The 16,150-nt window shown below is 41.1% G+C and overlaps 1 protein-coding gene across 10 annotated transcripts in view; it reads left to right on the forward strand.

Annotated features, from left to right (window-relative positions):
- The window catches only part of Gapvd1 (GTPase activating protein and VPS9 domains 1), a 54,685-nt gene extending 38,766 nt beyond the window's left edge, over positions 1-15,919 (forward strand). For 5 of the 10 annotated variants that reach the window (XM_033759041.1, XM_033759044.1, XM_033759042.1 and 2 more), the window contains 7 exons: positions 1,361-1,470; positions 2,110-2,269; positions 3,308-3,495; positions 5,545-5,758; positions 8,882-8,954; positions 11,201-11,398; positions 13,073-15,919. In XM_033759041.1, the coding sequence (XP_033614932.1) occupies positions 1,361-1,470; positions 2,110-2,269; positions 3,308-3,495; positions 5,545-5,758; positions 8,882-8,954; positions 11,201-11,398; positions 13,073-13,213 (1,084 nt within the window). In that variant the 3' untranslated portion in view covers positions 13,214-15,919. Of the gene's footprint in view, positions 1-1,360; positions 1,471-2,109; positions 2,270-2,730; positions 3,248-3,307; positions 3,496-5,544; positions 5,759-8,881; positions 8,955-11,200; positions 11,399-13,072 lie in introns of those variants that run through there. The other 5 variants (XM_010613535.3, XM_010613538.3, XM_010613537.3 and 2 more) reach the window with 2 other exon arrangements.
- Positions 15,920-16,150: the final 231 nt, after the last annotated feature.

The raw sequence follows: 16,150 nt of genomic DNA on the forward strand, positions 1-16,150 counted from the left end.
ACTGTATTATATTTAATCAGCTTGATTTCTAAATTATTCATAGGAAGAAATCCAGTAGGGAAGGACTCAGAGCTAGTCATCAGGTGGACAGGTGATAGCCCGTAGAGGAGGCACACTCTCTGGCCTTTCTTTGGATGGCCAATTTGGACATTCTGCTCCATGTACACAGGCCCAAGAAGGACCACAGGCTGCAATGCGGTGGAGGGTGGCCCCTACCTTACGAGAACTTTGCCACTGGGTGGGAGTAGGTGCTTCAAGCAATTAAAAGTTAAAAAGAATCCACTTTCAGCTCAGCATGAAACACTTCCAAGTGGCAGAGCAGTAGAAAGAGCTTCTTAGCAGGGGTGAGTTTGTCTTGTGGCAGGACCAGCATTTCTCAAGAGATACAATAGAAGGTGTTCTCACTTTAGGTGCGGTGTGGCATGAGTGATATCGGTGTCCCTCCTAACCGTGGCATGTATTCTGTCCTGGTTCCCTTCTGTGCTTGCTGTACATCTCAGCACATGATAGGAGGTCAGAAAGGACTCGATTCTAGCGGCAGTAAGGAGTGGTTCCTTGCCTCAGCACTTTTATAACCTTGCTTTCCGGGTTTTAGAAGCCTGTTGCTTGAGTGAGGTGTCAATAAGTTAAAAAATTGTCTTTTATTTTATTTATTTATTTATTTTTGTTTTGTTTTATGAGACAGGGTCACACTACGTAGGTAGTTGAGACTGACCTAGAACTCACTATGTAGCGCAGGCTGGTCTCGAACTCACAGCGATCCTCCTGCCTCAATCTGCCGAGTCCTGGGATTACAGGCTTGCGCCAAAATGCCCAGCTTCAAAATTCTTTTATTTTATTTTTTTATTTTTATTTTTTTCCATCTCTAAGGAAAGTTTTTAATGTATTGCACTATATGTCAGACTGCATAAGAGAAAAATAGCTTTTATTAAGTCAAGGAAAGTATTTATTTTAGATATATAATAAGGATCCATTATAGCTATATCTATAATGTATATATATATTATATATATAAAAATATATATCTATATCTATAGATATAGATATATATATAAGGAAACATTTTAGATATATAAATATTAAACAGATAATTTATTTTCTTATCAATCTGATCTTACAGCAAAATTCTTTTAAATGACCATCTGAAACATTTAAGTTGTGAGGTAGCATATTAACCTGTATCGTAAATATTCATAAATTAAGACTACTTCTGGCTGCTGTAGCTTAGTGGTAGAGCACATTGTTATCATGCACCAGGCCTTAGATTTGATCCCCTGCAATGTGGGTGCACACATGCACACAAATACACATGACCATGCCTGGATTTTAAAAATTAATAAATTCTTTCTTCACTTTTCAGAGATGCAAAAAAGAAACTAAGACTTGCTCTTTGCTCTGCGGATTCTGTTGCCTTCCCAGTATTGACTCATTCAACAAGGAATGGATTACCAGACCATACAGACCCAGAAGGCAAGTTGCTGCAAATAGTTTAATTTTTTGTTTACATTTATGCTTGAACCATACAGCATTGCAAATATTCAGCTGTTCTACTGCACAGACATTCCATGACTGAATGTCTCTTTTCTTTCGGTGCTAGGCATTGAACCCAGGGCCTTACACATGTTAGGCAAGCACTTTACCACTAAACTATGCTCCCAGACCCCGCCATTTTTTTAAATGACAGGCTCTTGGCAAGTTCCTGGACTGGCCTCCAAGTTGAGGTCCTCTAGCTCAACTTTTTGAGTAGCTGAGGTTATAGGCAAGAGCCACCATGCCCAGATGAATTGACCTAATACTTTTTTTTTTCTTTTTGGTACTGTGGATCCAACTCTGGACCTTGCACTTGCGAGGCAGGCAGCAGAACCACTGAGCTAAATCCCTGGCCCTCGACTTAATACATTTATGTTAGTGTTGTGTAGTTATTAAGGTCACTTTGAGTACTGCTGGTTCATTAAAGTGCTAAGTGGGAGTGGCGCTACTGATTAATCTGCATGATCCATGGTACAATAGAACTAATAACCCAGATGCTCACAGGTTTCACAGTTTATGTAAGCCCATGGAAATAATAACAATTTTGTTTTGTTTGTTTGTTTGTGTGTTTTTATTTAGACAATGAAATTGTTTGCTTCTTAAAAGTTCAAATAGCTGAAGCAATTAATTTACAAGATAAGAACTTAATGGCCCAACTTCAAGAAACAATGCGCTGTGTGTGCCGATTTGATAATAGGACTTGTAGGAAACTGCTGGCATCCATCGCTGAGGACTACAGGTAATGCCCACAGCCTTTTCAGCTCCTCAACCTGACTTCTAGCTGCAGTGTTTTCCTTTTGGTCCTTCTTTCAGAAATGAATCTAGGTTTACTACAAAGTTTGTGGCTATGTTTTTCTGAATGTAGATTTCTAAGCAACACATTCCAGAAATGTAGTTATAAGTGAGCTACATTCACTAATAGAGAAATACAGTTTACTACGTCAGCTTTCTTTTTTTTTTTTTTCGGTTTTTTGAGGCAGGGTCTCACTATGTAGTTCAGACTGCTCTGAAACTCACTGTGTAGACCAGGCTGGTCTCGAACTCGCAGCGATCCTCCTGCCTCAGCCTCCCGAGTGCTAGGATCACAGGCGTGCGCCACCACACCGGTGCTTACTTCAGATTTCTACAAAAGCAGATAGAGAGGTTTGTCTCAATTGTGAGACCGGGATAACTTTGTTATCTCTTTCATTTTTTTTTTAGGGATGTCAGGAAAGACTACTTGTCTGGGCAGAGAAGCAGCAGTAGCCCTAGAATTTGTTACCTAGCTTTGGCTGCCAGCGTTATGCTCATGGTTATGGGAAGACTAACTGAGATGCCCAGGCAGTGCAGCAGCTTTGAGGCTGAGGAGATGATTGTTTTAATGCTACCTTTACACTGTAAGCATATAATTGGTGAGGGGTGTTTAATGGCCGTGTGTTTATTGCTGTGTTTTGCTAGGTTTTTAGCAGTCAATTCCTGCTAAGTATGAGATCCTACCAGTGTGGAGATCATGCTTCAATGTAAAGTGGGCCAAGTGTGCAAAGGGGCTTAGTGACATTTAGTGAGTTGTGTAGCTAACTGGCCCCGTAGCTACTTCGGATCACAGACCTGCGCAGTGCTCCATTTCTTGAGGTTGGAGAGGAACAGTCCCCAAGACACTTGACTGTGTCCCCGTTTGCCAATTTGCAAAACCAGAGTCAGTGAAAGTAAATTAAAAAAAAAAAAAAATCAAGACTCAGATTTGTCAAAGAAATGTGTACTTTACATGTCTCCTCCTGCAAGGCATTTTTCCTTTTAGGAAACGAGCCCCATATATTGCATACCTCACTCGTTGTCGACAAGGGCTGCAGACTACACAGGCTCACCTGGAGAGGCTCTTGCAAAGGGTTTTGCGTGACAAAGAGGTGGCCAATCGATATTTTACCACTGTCTGTGTGAGATTACTGCTTGAGAGCAAAGAAAAGAAGATTAGGGAATTCATTCAAGGTAACTAAATACCTTTTAATGAAACCTCTTGCCCTGCTGACGCTGGTTTATTGTGAAGGCTGATTGAGCGAGGGGCTGCTGCTGGGCTGGTGGGAGGCTGAGCAGTGTGGGGCCGCCTCTACTCCTCTCGCCACGGGCATGCGCGGAGGGTGCCGAGTGTACGGGCCTGAGGTAGAGATGGTGGCGGGAACCGGAGCCGCGGGGTGTCATGGCCCTAGTGGAGCCGAGGGCATCACGGTCCTGTTTCCCACTGTGCGGTGGCCGGAAGGACCATAAGTATTTAATTCATATATTTAACCCCCTTCAAAGAGATTGAAACTATTCTGGAACAGCTGTTTGGACCTTCATTATTAAAAGGTCTGTTTATTTTAGAATAAATTTTATTTTATCCCATTCCCCTCTTACACTCTGTCCCTACCCTATGTACAAAAGCTGTGTTTCCATTTTTTTTTTCTATTTTCACTTTTTTTCCTTGTCGCTGCCTTCCTTTCTCCTTCCCATGTTTCTTATTGGACTTTTTTTTTTTTTTTTTTCCTGGTACCGCGGATTGAATTTAGGTCCTTGCGCTTGCGAGGTAGGCAGTGGAACCTCTGATTAGACTGTTGATAAAAATTTCCTGTTCTTTTGCTTGAGAAAGAGATCAAATAAAGGGATATTTGTCTGCCTTGGGAGGTGGGCAAGAATCTTTGCTTAAACAAAAGCAAGTAATGAAACCTCTTCAGCCATATGTTACTGGGAAGAATGTGAAATTTTATTGTTTTGCTCTGCTAGTTTGTGTAAATACCTGCATACCATAGAAAAGCTGCTTAAATTAAAATTGATTCCAGTTTACTGTTGTGAAAAGAGGTGACTAACAGATTTTTAGGATTTAAAAAATTTTTTTATTTAAAAAATTTTATGCCATATTTTTATGTTAGTGCATATTGGTTGTACAGATTAACCTTTCTTTGTCAGATTTGTACATGCACATAATATGCTTTAATCCTTTTACCCTGTTACCCGCTTTGCCTCACCATTCCTCCTAGTTTTTATATTTCGAGGTGGGATTTTTAATGTGTATGATGTATTTTTATCATATTTATCCCCCTTTTATGGGTTATTAATAATTAAATTTTGTTGTCAGTTCTCTTAAGTTGCATTATTTTCTCAGGCTGAATAATTTTAAAAGCAGGGTAGTTGGTAAAATTTTGCCACACAGTATTCCCTATTTTCAAACACCAGTACATAGTGTATGTGTGTATATATCACGTACACAATGTGTATATCTCTATACATGTGCATACAATGTATATGTATACAATGTGTGTATGCATACAATGTGTGCATGTATACAATGTATATATGGATACACAGGTTCTTTTTTTTTTTTTTTCTCTAGTACCCGGGATCAAACTCAGGAATACATATTTTTAATAATAAAAACTTCTTACACTTAAATGTTTATAGATTTCTTACTTTGTCAGGTTTTCATGATTTGGCTGCATAGTTCCCTAAAATAAATCACATTCAAACACTGTTGGCTTTAAGAGTGACTGAAATTGTGCCTCTCCACTGGTCTCTTTTGTCCATGATGGGTATGTCCCACGACCCCCAGAGAATGCCTGAGACTGGATGGTACTGAGCTCTGTACTATGCTGATAACTCAGGTGGTTCACATCCTGGCTGGATGAAGCAGAGTTTTCTTCCTGCTACTCAGAATGGCGTACAATTCAAAGCTTAAGAATTGTGTATTTCTGGAGTTTCAGTACTTTCTGATTAAGAATAACTGAAACTGTTCATATGGGTATGTGATTATATGTACCCATTTATGTAAAATTTCACATGAAGTGCTTTTTTTTTGGTACATTTTAGGTATACAGTACAATTGCATTCATTGCTGGGATCTGGTACCTTCACATGACAGGTCTTGGTTCTCATTTTTTTCCCCTTGTCCCTGCCCTCCCTTCGCCCCCTCCTCCCTCACATGAAGTGATTTTAAATCAGTCCTGTAATACATTTTTTACGATTATTCATATCATAAATTTTAAAGATTATTATTTTGCATTGGAGACTTTCAGAAACTCACAGCAGCTGATGATAAAACTGCTCAGGTAGAAGATTTCCTGCAGTTTCTTTATGGTGCGATGGCCCAGGATGTCATATGGCAAAATGCCAGTGAAGAGCAACTTCAGGATGCTCAGCTGGCCATTGAACGAAGTGTGATGAATCGGATTTTCAAGCTTGCTTTCTACCCTAACCAGGATGGGGACATACTTCGTGACCAGTGAGTGCTCCTGTGTTGAATGTGTGTGTTGGACCACATGGGCTACAGCAGGTAGTCCCATACTTACGCAAGTGGGTGTTTAGTATCTCATAGCAAAGAAAATCTATTAGGTACCATTTTTCTCTCATCAGAGCTACATGATAAAAGAGAATGAGGGCTGGGGATTTAGCTCAGTGGTTCCAGCGCCTGCTTCTCAAGCGCAAGGGCCCGAGTTCATCCCTGGTACCAAAAAAACAAACAAACAGCAACAACAACAACAAAAAAAAACCAGAGAGAATGACAATACCTGGTTTTCAGAGCTGTGGCAGTCAGACTAGAGGGAAGATGAAAGTCTTTTTGGATGGCACTGCTGTGTACTGTGCCTCAGATGTTCTTCCTTGCCTCTGTGTGATGAACTCTTAACACTCAGATCCCTTCCCTGGGAAGTAACCTGCTTAAATCCCCTCTGGGCTCTCTCAGGTCTAATACCTTTCTTCAGCACTTTTGCAGTTGCCATTTGCCATTTGTTTGAATCACAGTTTCGCATTGCAGCACTACTGTACATTGGGTCCACGGGAGGTTTTCATGTACTAAGATGTTGAGCAGCATCCCTGGCCTCTGTACTCTAGATGTCCAGCCAGTTGTGACAATTAGAAATGCTTCCAGACAGTGCCAAATGTCTCTGAGGGATGAAATTCTCACCTGTTATTGATCACTGTTTTTTGTGTGAGCGTGTGTTCGTGCATGCGTGCGCGCGTGTGTGTGTGTGTGTGTGTGTGTGTATTTGAGACAGGGTCCCACCCTGTAGTTTGGGCTGGCCTTGAACTCACTGTGTAGTCCATACTGGCCTGGAACTCATGGGGTCCTCCTTTCTCATCCTCCCAAGTGCTGAGATTACAGGTGTGGGCCACCATGCCCAGCTGATCACTGGTTTGTGTGATTATTTGAAAAAAATGCTTGTTCCCCTACTGGATTTCCCCCCTGTGACTTCTGAAGAAAATTATTTTATTCGCCACTATGTTAAAATATCAAGCATGGTGCTTGGCTTCTAATATGTGCTCATTATATATTTACTAGGAATGAGCAGTTATATATTTGAATATCAACAAATAACCTGGAATTGTGTGGTACTGAATATGAATTATATCTCAGAATTTATTGTGGTATTAGGAACCGAACCCAGGGATTTTGTACTGGGCTACATCCCCAGCCTCTTATCTTTATTTTGGGACAGGGTCTTGCTGAGTTACCTAAGCTGGGCTTAAACCTGAGATCCTCCTGCCTCAGCCTCCCAGCTTTTTTAAAAAGGGGTTTGAATGTAACTCAGTGGTAGAGTACAGAAGGCCCTGGAATGAATGAACATGTGGATGGATGGGTAGATAGTACTCTTTCAAAAAAAAAATTCTAGAATAGTAACTTTGGTTATTTTAGGGTATTGAGGGTATGAAGGATTTAGCAGTTTTGTACAGATTGAACCCAGGGCCTCATGAATACTCAGCAAGCACCCTACTGCTGAGCTACACCCCCAGCCCTTCATATATTTTAAGAGATTGGACATACATACGAGAGAACTCACTTTCTGGTGAAATGTGCCTGTCTTGGTTTCATAGTCTCAGAGGTGTATCCTACCCCAGGCCCGCATTATATCCACAGCACTAGATAAATTTTATTTGCTTCTTTTTTTGTTTGTTTGTTTTGTTTTGTTTTTGAGACAGGGTCTCACTATGTAGTTGAAATTGACCTGGACCTCACTATATAGCCCAGGCTGGTCTCAAACTCACAGTGATCCTCCTGCCCCAGCCTCCCGAGTGCTGGGATTAACGGTGTGTGCCACCACACCCGGTTTACTTCTTTATTTTTAAGTTGTATTAGTATACATTTGCAGTACAAAGTGTTTCCATTAATTATTTGTGCACAACGTATCACAATTCCTTTTTCATCCCCTCCCCTTTTCCCTCTCACTCCCTCCATCTCTTGATCCCTTTCCCATTTGAAAATGATTTAATTTATCTCCCTACTTCCTATTATCTTTTATTTTGCTCTTATTTATATTTTGAATTTCTCAGAGAAACCATGCAATATTTAAGTTTGTGTGTCTTAATTATTTCACTTTTAACATTATGGTCTTAAGGTACATCCATTTTCTTAGAAATGACTCAAGTCTTCACGCAGCATTGTTCTCCATTGTATAAACACCACATTCTTTATCTGTTCATCTGTTGGTGGACATAGGGGTTGCTGCCAAGATTTGGCGGTTATGAATTGTCCACAACACCAGATGTTAGCATCAGGCATGAAATAAAGAAAGTTTGGCTGGGGATGCAACTCAGTAGTAGAGAACTTGCCTACGATTTACATATGAGGCCCTGGGGTCAAACACCAATATAGGAGGAAAAAAAGGAGGTGGGGCTGAATTTATAGTTACAGCAGCAGCTTCGAAGCCAGGTACTCCTCCCCACTTCTCTGTGGCATTTCTACAGGCTTTACAGAGGGTGGAGCAAGCATGGTGTCTGGAAAGAACCCTAAAAGCTGGGAAAATGATTTAGCCCTCATGACTAAGGCACCTCTTTTACCTCTTCAATCCTAATTATCTCCATTACAAAATGAGGCTTTGGCTGGATGGTACAGTGACGCATCTGACAGCAGTGAGCTTTGGTTTCTGGATCTTGATCCTTTTTACATCATCTCACCTTTTCCTCTTCTCTGCTGAATAGTGTGTCTTTAGACTGCTCTTCCAGTCTAGGAGAGGAGGGCTTTCCTTCTGTCCCTGCACCCTCTCAGTCCACTCAGCATTTCTAAGCAGACCCTAAGTAGGAGGGGGTGGCACAGTACTGGGGGTTACATCTCCAGCCTTATTTTTTGGGGCAGTGTCTTGATAAGTTGCCTAGGTTGGCTTTGAATTTATAATCCTCCTGCCTCAGCCACCTCTGAAGCAGGGATTGCAGGCATGTACCAGTCTGCCTGGGAATGTGGGCCATTTTTGGCAAGAGTACTTATGGCTAAGAGAGAATCTCAGCTGTAATTGTAATCTCTATCTAGAAATTGCTCTGAAATATTTCAGCGTTTTTGAAAAAAATTCATTATGTGTATTGTGTCATATTTTTTGAAATGTATATTTACATCTGTATTTTGGGGAATTTTCAGGGTTCTTCATGAACACATCCAAAGATTGTCGAAAGTAGTGACTGCAAACCACAGAGCTCTTCAGATACCAGAGGTACTTCGGGTTTATGTGACATGGGTGATGTTAATAAAGCTGTCATGCATGTTGTCAAGGAACTAGAGTACCGCAGAACACAGAACACCTGTTTGTTTTGGTACCAGGGATTGAACTCAGGCCCTTGTGATGGCAAGGCAGGCAGCAGAACCACTGAGCTAAATCCTGACCCCATTTTTTTTTTTTTTTTTTTTTTTTTTTTGAGACAGGGTCTCACTATGTAGTTGAAACTGACCTGGAACTCACTATGTAGCCCAGGCTGGTCTCGAACTCACACCGATCCTCCTGCCTCAGCCTCCCGAGGGCTGGGATTACAGGCGTGTACCACCACACCTAACTAGAACACCATTTATATTAGGTGTTCTTCACTCCGTCACATACCCAATGGGACTTCAGGGGGATGGAAATGGACCTCAGTAGAGGAGAGTCAGCCCTTCTCTAGAATGACTGGGCCTAGCAGAACTTCTGTCCCAGCCCTGCACCCCTCATGCTGCCTCAGCACCCTGACAGTCTGATTTCTGCGTAGCCATCCCATTTAAAGAAGGGCCTGGCTGGTGACCCTCCAAAGAGAGTGAGAACTGTTGTTGGGGAGGAAATAATGGCTCAGGTTACCTTTTCGTTACTGATATTGGTGTTTTCACCTGGCACACATTTCTTACAAAATAAGTAAACTGGAAAGTGTCATCTCAGCTTTCTGGTTGTGTTTATTAAATTTCCCACTAATGGAACATTAACTAGTGTAAAATTTTTAACTGTCTTTGGTTTTTTGAACCTTTTGTTTCTACCACTATAAGAAAGATACGTATTAGTTTTTTGTTTTGTTTTGTTTTTTGTTTTTTTGTTTTTTTAAGACAGGGTCTCACTATGTAGTTGAGACTGACCTGGAACTCACTATGTAGCCCAGGCTGGTCTCGAATTCACAGCTCACAGCGATCCTTCTGCCTCAGCCTCCCAAGTGCTAAGTGCTGAATTAAATTTTATTACAGAACAATGAAAGTGTTCAGGAAATTTAATTGGTTAACTGCATATATTTTTAAATGAGACAGAACAATACATTATTGTAACTATTACACAACAATTACAGTTCTACAAATAATCACCCTTCTAAGAAAATTGTATTATATATTATTCAACAAAAAATTCTCATTGAGCATTTTACATATTATATATGTATTTATGTACATATGTATGTATGTATATATGAACAAAAAGTAGCCAAAGTGAAAAGGGGCCTTAACAGCATGTTTGTGCCCCATTTATCTTGTTCAGACTTACAGAGAGAGATCTGGTTGTGTTTATTAAATTTCCCACTAATGGAACATTAACTAGTGTAAAATTTTTAACTGTCTTTGGTTTTTTGAACCTTTTGTTTCTACCACTATAAGAAAGATACGTATTAGTTTTTTGTTTTGTTTTGTTTTTTGTTTTTTTGTTTTTTTAAGACAGGGTCTCACTATGTAGTTGAGACTGACCTGGAACTCACTATGTAGCCCAGGCTGGTCTCGAATTCACAGCTCACAGCGATCCTTCTGCCTCAGCCTCCCAAGTGCTGGGATTACAGGGGTGCACCACCACACCCGGCTCCATATTAGTTTTTAAATTATCTTTTTTAGTAGTTTGTGCTTTTGGAATCAGCCACTAAGTATACAGAAGTTTCATTTTAACTATGTAAGAAATATAATTGTTTAGGGCGGGGGAATTAGCTCAGTGGTACAGCGCCTGCCTTGAAAGCACAAGATCCTGAGTACCAAAGATCCCTGGCACCAAAAAAAAAAGAAAAAGAAAGTTTGAAATTTTCTGAATTCTAAGTTCTATGTTACTATATATACACTTTTCTCTATTAATGGATACCTAAGTTGCTCTGTTTTAAAATGCAAAGCAAGCCGGGCTTGGTGGTGCAGGCCTGTAATCCCAGCATTCAGGAGGCTGAGGCAGGAGGATCGTTGTGAGTTCAAGACCAGCCTGGGCTACATAGTGAGTTCCAGGTCAGTCTCACCTGCATAGTGAGACCCTGTCTCAAAAAACCAAAAAACCAAAATAAAAAAAGCAAAGCAATTGTATAAAAGTTTAAGGGGCACACTGTAATCTTGGGTGGAAGGATAAGGAACTACAGTATGGCTTCATTGAAAAAAGATAAAAGCAATCACCTGGCCCCTGCCTCCTCACATGGAGGTGGCTGTGGTCTCGTGCCCTGCACTAATGGCTGCTGAGTCTGGGATCTACGTGTTGTATGTGTTCTCCCTTAGGTTTATCTTCGAGAGGCACCGTGGCCATCTGCACAGTCCGAAATCAGGACAATAAGTGCTTACAAAACCCCCCGGGACAAAGTGCAGTGCATCCTGAGAATGTGCTCCACAATTATGAATCTCCTGAGCCTGGCCAATGAGGATTCTGTCCCTGGAGCCGATGACTTTGTCCCCGTGTTGGTGTTTGTGTTGATAAAGGTGGGTCCCTTGCTGCGTTTGGTTACTGAGTGTGTGTGGCAGCTTGAGAAGGGTGGCACAGGGCTTTCACGTGGTGTTAGAGACCCAGGCTCTTTTCAAGTCTTAAGCTCCGTGTCACCCAGAAAGTGTCTAATGGCAAGATTTATTCCATTCAGTAGTTAGGGTTTTCAAAAGAAAGGACAGGAGGACCAATTCTAGACAGCACCGTCAGCTCTTAAAGCAGTGCCTCAAATCTGGGTTGGCGCTTAGCATGCAGTCACTGAGTAAGTGAATGAGGGCAGTGTCTTGGGTTTTGCATCATCTTTCATAGTGTTTGTTAGGTAGACCATCTCTCCTCTCTGTAGCTTTTTATTTTGAATTTTACAGTATTATTTGGACATGACTATATCTTGTCTTTCTTTGACCTTTAAAATTAAAGTTTTAATCATTTAAACAGTTTACTTTTCACTCTTGTTATTTTTGTTTTTTATTTTTAATTTTTTAATTTTTTTGGTTTTTTGAGACAGGGTCTCACTGTATAGTTGGAACTGACCTGGAACTCACTATGTAGCCCAGGCTGGTCTCAAACTCACAGTGATCCTCCTGCCTCAGCCTCCTGAGTGCTGGGATTACAGGCGTGTGCTACCACGCCTGGCCCACTCTACATTTTGAGTACACATAGTCCCTCACTTGTGTGTTCCAGCTAGCACAATCCAGCCATTGATGTCGTTCCTTTTTTTGTTGTTGTTCCCCTGCAAGGCTCAAGATCGAACCCAGGGCCTCATACATACTAGGGAAGCACTGTACCACTGAGCTGCATCCTCTTGCCTCAGCTTCCTAGATTATAGGCATGATTATAGGTGTCTGCCATCATGCCCACTAATTCATAGCACTGGTGATATTTTGCACTTCTCACCTTAGAGTCAGAAACTCAATATATCAGCCATTGCTCCTCTCTCTTTTGAATATGATCTAACTAGTCCCCCTGTAAGAGCCAGGCTAAGCTAATTTTAAGGAGAAAGGGCCTTAGCTTTTTCTCCTAAACATCTAACTTGTGTCTTTTCTTTCCACACAAAGAAAGTGAAAAAAACAGGAATGTTTTGTTTTCCCTTTTGCTACAGAGGACATGTTTCCCTGCTTGGCTGATTCTACCTGGACTTATCAACCAGATGTAACTCACTTTGCCTGCAGTGTTTGTTTTCTTGCCTGTGCTTCTGAAGTTTTGGAATATGGAGTTAGAGTATGGGGCTTAGTTCAGCCTCCTTGGAGATCAGTAAGACTAGGTGACTTGCCAGGATGGAGGGATCTCAATAGTTCAGCTAGGATTGGAACTGAGCTGTTGTTACTCAGAGTACCTGTTACTTACAGACTACTTCCAAAAAGCAAGTCAGACTTTCTTCTCCTCCCTCCCTCCCTCCCTCTCTGTATTCCTTCCTGTTTTTTTTTTTCTTTCTTGGGTTTTTGACATAGGGTCTTGCTGTGTAGCACTCAGGCTGGCCTTGAACTCACAACAGTCCTCCTGGTTCGGCCTCCCAAGTGCTAGGATTACAGGGATACGCCACCATGCCTGGCTCAGAGCTTTTTTTCCAGAAGAACTAGTATCTCCCAGAAGAACATTTGAACAACACTTAGTGAGGTGGTTGTACCAGAGCCCAGCATCTGAGCAGTCTACTCTTCTGTTTCTCACTTCTCTAGGCAAACCCACCCTGTTTGCTGTCCACTGTGCAGTACATCAGCAGCTTCTACGCCAGCTGTCTGTCAGGAGAGGAGTCCTACTGGTGGATGCAGTTCACAGCAGCAGTGGAGTTCATTAAGACCATCGATGACCGGAAGTGACAGAGACCAGGGCCCGCCACGGCAGCAGACTGTTAACGGGGCAGACAGATCTCTAAGAAAATGAAGCACTGCTTCAAAGGCTGAAGATTGTTTTGTATGATATTGTACAGTGTTCAGACCTTTTAAAACAGATCTTTACTAAGCAGATTAATGAGCTAACAAGCAGGTTCTCTTTTCTTTGGGCTCTTTTCCTTTCTTAGTTGCATATTTTATTTTCTTGTCCCAGGTAGAGAATAGTACTTCAAAAAGGGACCACATTTTTCAGGTATTTTGAAATAACAAAGACTAGAACAAAATCTCTTAGGAAATTCCGAGAATTTCATTCACGGATACTCTATTCTTTCCTTTTTAAAAAACAAAAAACAACAACAACAAAAAAGTACACCTCTTTTAAGATGCTGTCTTACGTGCATCTAATGGAAGGAAAATATCAGCTGCACTGAGGATCATAATAGTGGTGCATTTGTGGCATTATCTATAAATACACTTACCTAAGTTGAAAAGCTAAGAAGGAAATGTAAATATAATATATATTTATATTTGATGTAATATGGACCTCTTCAGATTCTAATAAACAAGGACTATTGTTGGTAGTAGGTTGTGACATACCCTTTTGTGAAATGGTTTCCTTGACAAAATTTAAGCTGAGCTTAAAAGCAAAATACATAAAACATACAGAAATATTTATTAAAGGGGGAGATAGTTTATTGCACTGGGTAGAGACCCTGATAAGTCACACAAGTGTATCTCTCGGTGGCCGTGGTGACCCTGCATGTCAAGGTGGACTCTGATTACCTTGCATTACGCTACAAGGAACAGTAGACATCTAGTACTTTATTATGATACTTCTCATCTGAAATACTGAGTATACTATAGAAACCCCAGACAGCTCCTTAGTAACCTTTAATTGTAATCTATTTTTGATGATTATTCACATTGAATGCATAGACCAGGAATTCAGTGAATGTCATTTTTTAAAACTAATTTGTATTGTCTGCTCTAGTGATACAAGTTTTACTAGTGATAAACTATTTTAATCAACCATACTATTCTTACAGAAAAAAAAAAAATCTATTTTGGCAGATTTCTGTGCCTTTATTTCCCTCTTCTGAAAAACAAGTGTACGTTTCAGAGTTTGATTTTCATTGTGTATTGATAACTAATCAGAAATGGGCTTTGGTGCCTGGGCAGCTGGCCCATGAAGCAAGAGCTCCAAGCACAAGTCCCATCTTCGGCCACCAACTGGCCACCATCACTTTGTATGTTTCCTAAATTGTAGCTTCTTTTATATCACCTGCAGCCTCATGTCTTTGAGTCCCTTGTTGCTGGCAGCATTTTCTAAGGGAACTGTGATCACCAGCCTTGAGCAGGTGCGTACAAAAGCTGTCTGCTCCCCTCCCTGCAGCTCTGTGTCTCCTCATGATGGAAGGAGGTGGGTTTTCTTCATGTTTCCACCTCTTCCCATTCATTTATTTTTAAATGCCAAAATAATAAGATGGATAGGAGTATGGATGTGGTTTCTTGCCTGTTAGGGAGAGATAAAAGCCAAACTAGTACTACAGAATGTCCCTTTGAATGTTAGGTCAAGAAACCCTTCTACAGAGTAATGTGCTTCACGGGCCTGGGTGTTAGAAGTCCGATCCCAGCATAAACACGTTGCAAGACACACTGTGTGACGTGACTTCGAGACCTGGAGGGAATCGATTCACTTCAGCATTTGATTGAAAACTGTTAACAGAAGACCTTAAATAGTTGGAATTCACTGTTGTGGGACTTGACTCATCAATCAAGGAGAGATTTTTTTTTTTTCTTTTCAAAGGTAGCGAAATATATTCCATGTTGTTACTGTGGAAATAAATATGAAGATGTGGACATCATGCCAGGGCTCTTTTCTGTGAAGAGGAGGAGGTGGATTTGGGCTGTGGAGCTGCCCTGGAGGCAGGAAATGGGGCTTGGCATTGCCCAGGCCTGTGATGAGGTGGCATTTGGCCTTGGTGCGGTGCTGGCAGGGGGAGCACAGTAGGTGTCTCAAAGGAGCTCAGTTTCCCCCTGAAAACCTTGTCAGAAGCAGGGAGGGCTTCGGCAGTAACCAGTTTACAGGTCTGACCTCATGCTAGGCTTTCTGTAGGTGTTGGCTTCTGGATTCAGGAAGTAGCCACTGTAAGATGTGCAAGACAGCATGACTTGATTTTTGTTTTTTCAGGAAAGAGAAATAATTGTTCTTCAAATGTTTCTTACTACCTTCTAGTACTTGTTTTACATGAATGCAAAAGTACAAAATCACCCTTGGGAAACCTTCAGTAGCCACCAGTTATGACAGAATTTGCCAAGTTAATGGTTGTCCGATGGGTAGATAGTGGCTCAGCTCACTGAAGTCTTACAGAATTTAAGAAGTTATAACTTCTTTTAAAGAAAAGAAAAATCAGTGTAGTTTTACTAATATTCTTCTGCAACTAATAGAAGTTTAGATGGAAGATTATCTTTCCTTGTACAATTATTTTTTGGGGTTTTTTTGTTTGTTTTTGTTACGGGGGAACTTAGGACCTTATACTTGCGTAGCAGACGGCGGAACCACTGAGCTAAATCCCTGGCCCAGTACAATCACTTTTTAATAAAATTGGTAAAAGTACCTGGGCGTCGTGGTGCGCACCTGTGATCCCAGCACTTGGGAGCTGAGGCAGGAGGATCGCTGCAAGTTTGAGGCCAGCTGGGGCTACATAGTGAGTTCAAGACCAACCTGAACACATAGCGAGGCCCTTGTCTCAAAGAAACAAAAAGAAGGGAAAAAAGTAAACATTTTGTTTTCTCTCTTCACGTTAGGTAAAAGCCACATTAAGTGTGTTGTTTTGCTCTTTCTCTATCAAGACCTGATTAGAAAGCTTTTTCTGGGGGCTTGAAGGTAGCTGTGATGCATGGTTTTTCTTTTCCTGGTGTGTC

Source organism: Fukomys damarensis, unplaced genomic scaffold, assembly GCF_012274545.1.
Source record: "Fukomys damarensis isolate Sample0158 unplaced genomic scaffold, DMR_v1.0_HiC HiC_scaffold_36, whole genome shotgun sequence".
Taxonomy (NCBI): Eukaryota; Metazoa; Chordata; class Mammalia; order Rodentia; family Bathyergidae; genus Fukomys; species Fukomys damarensis.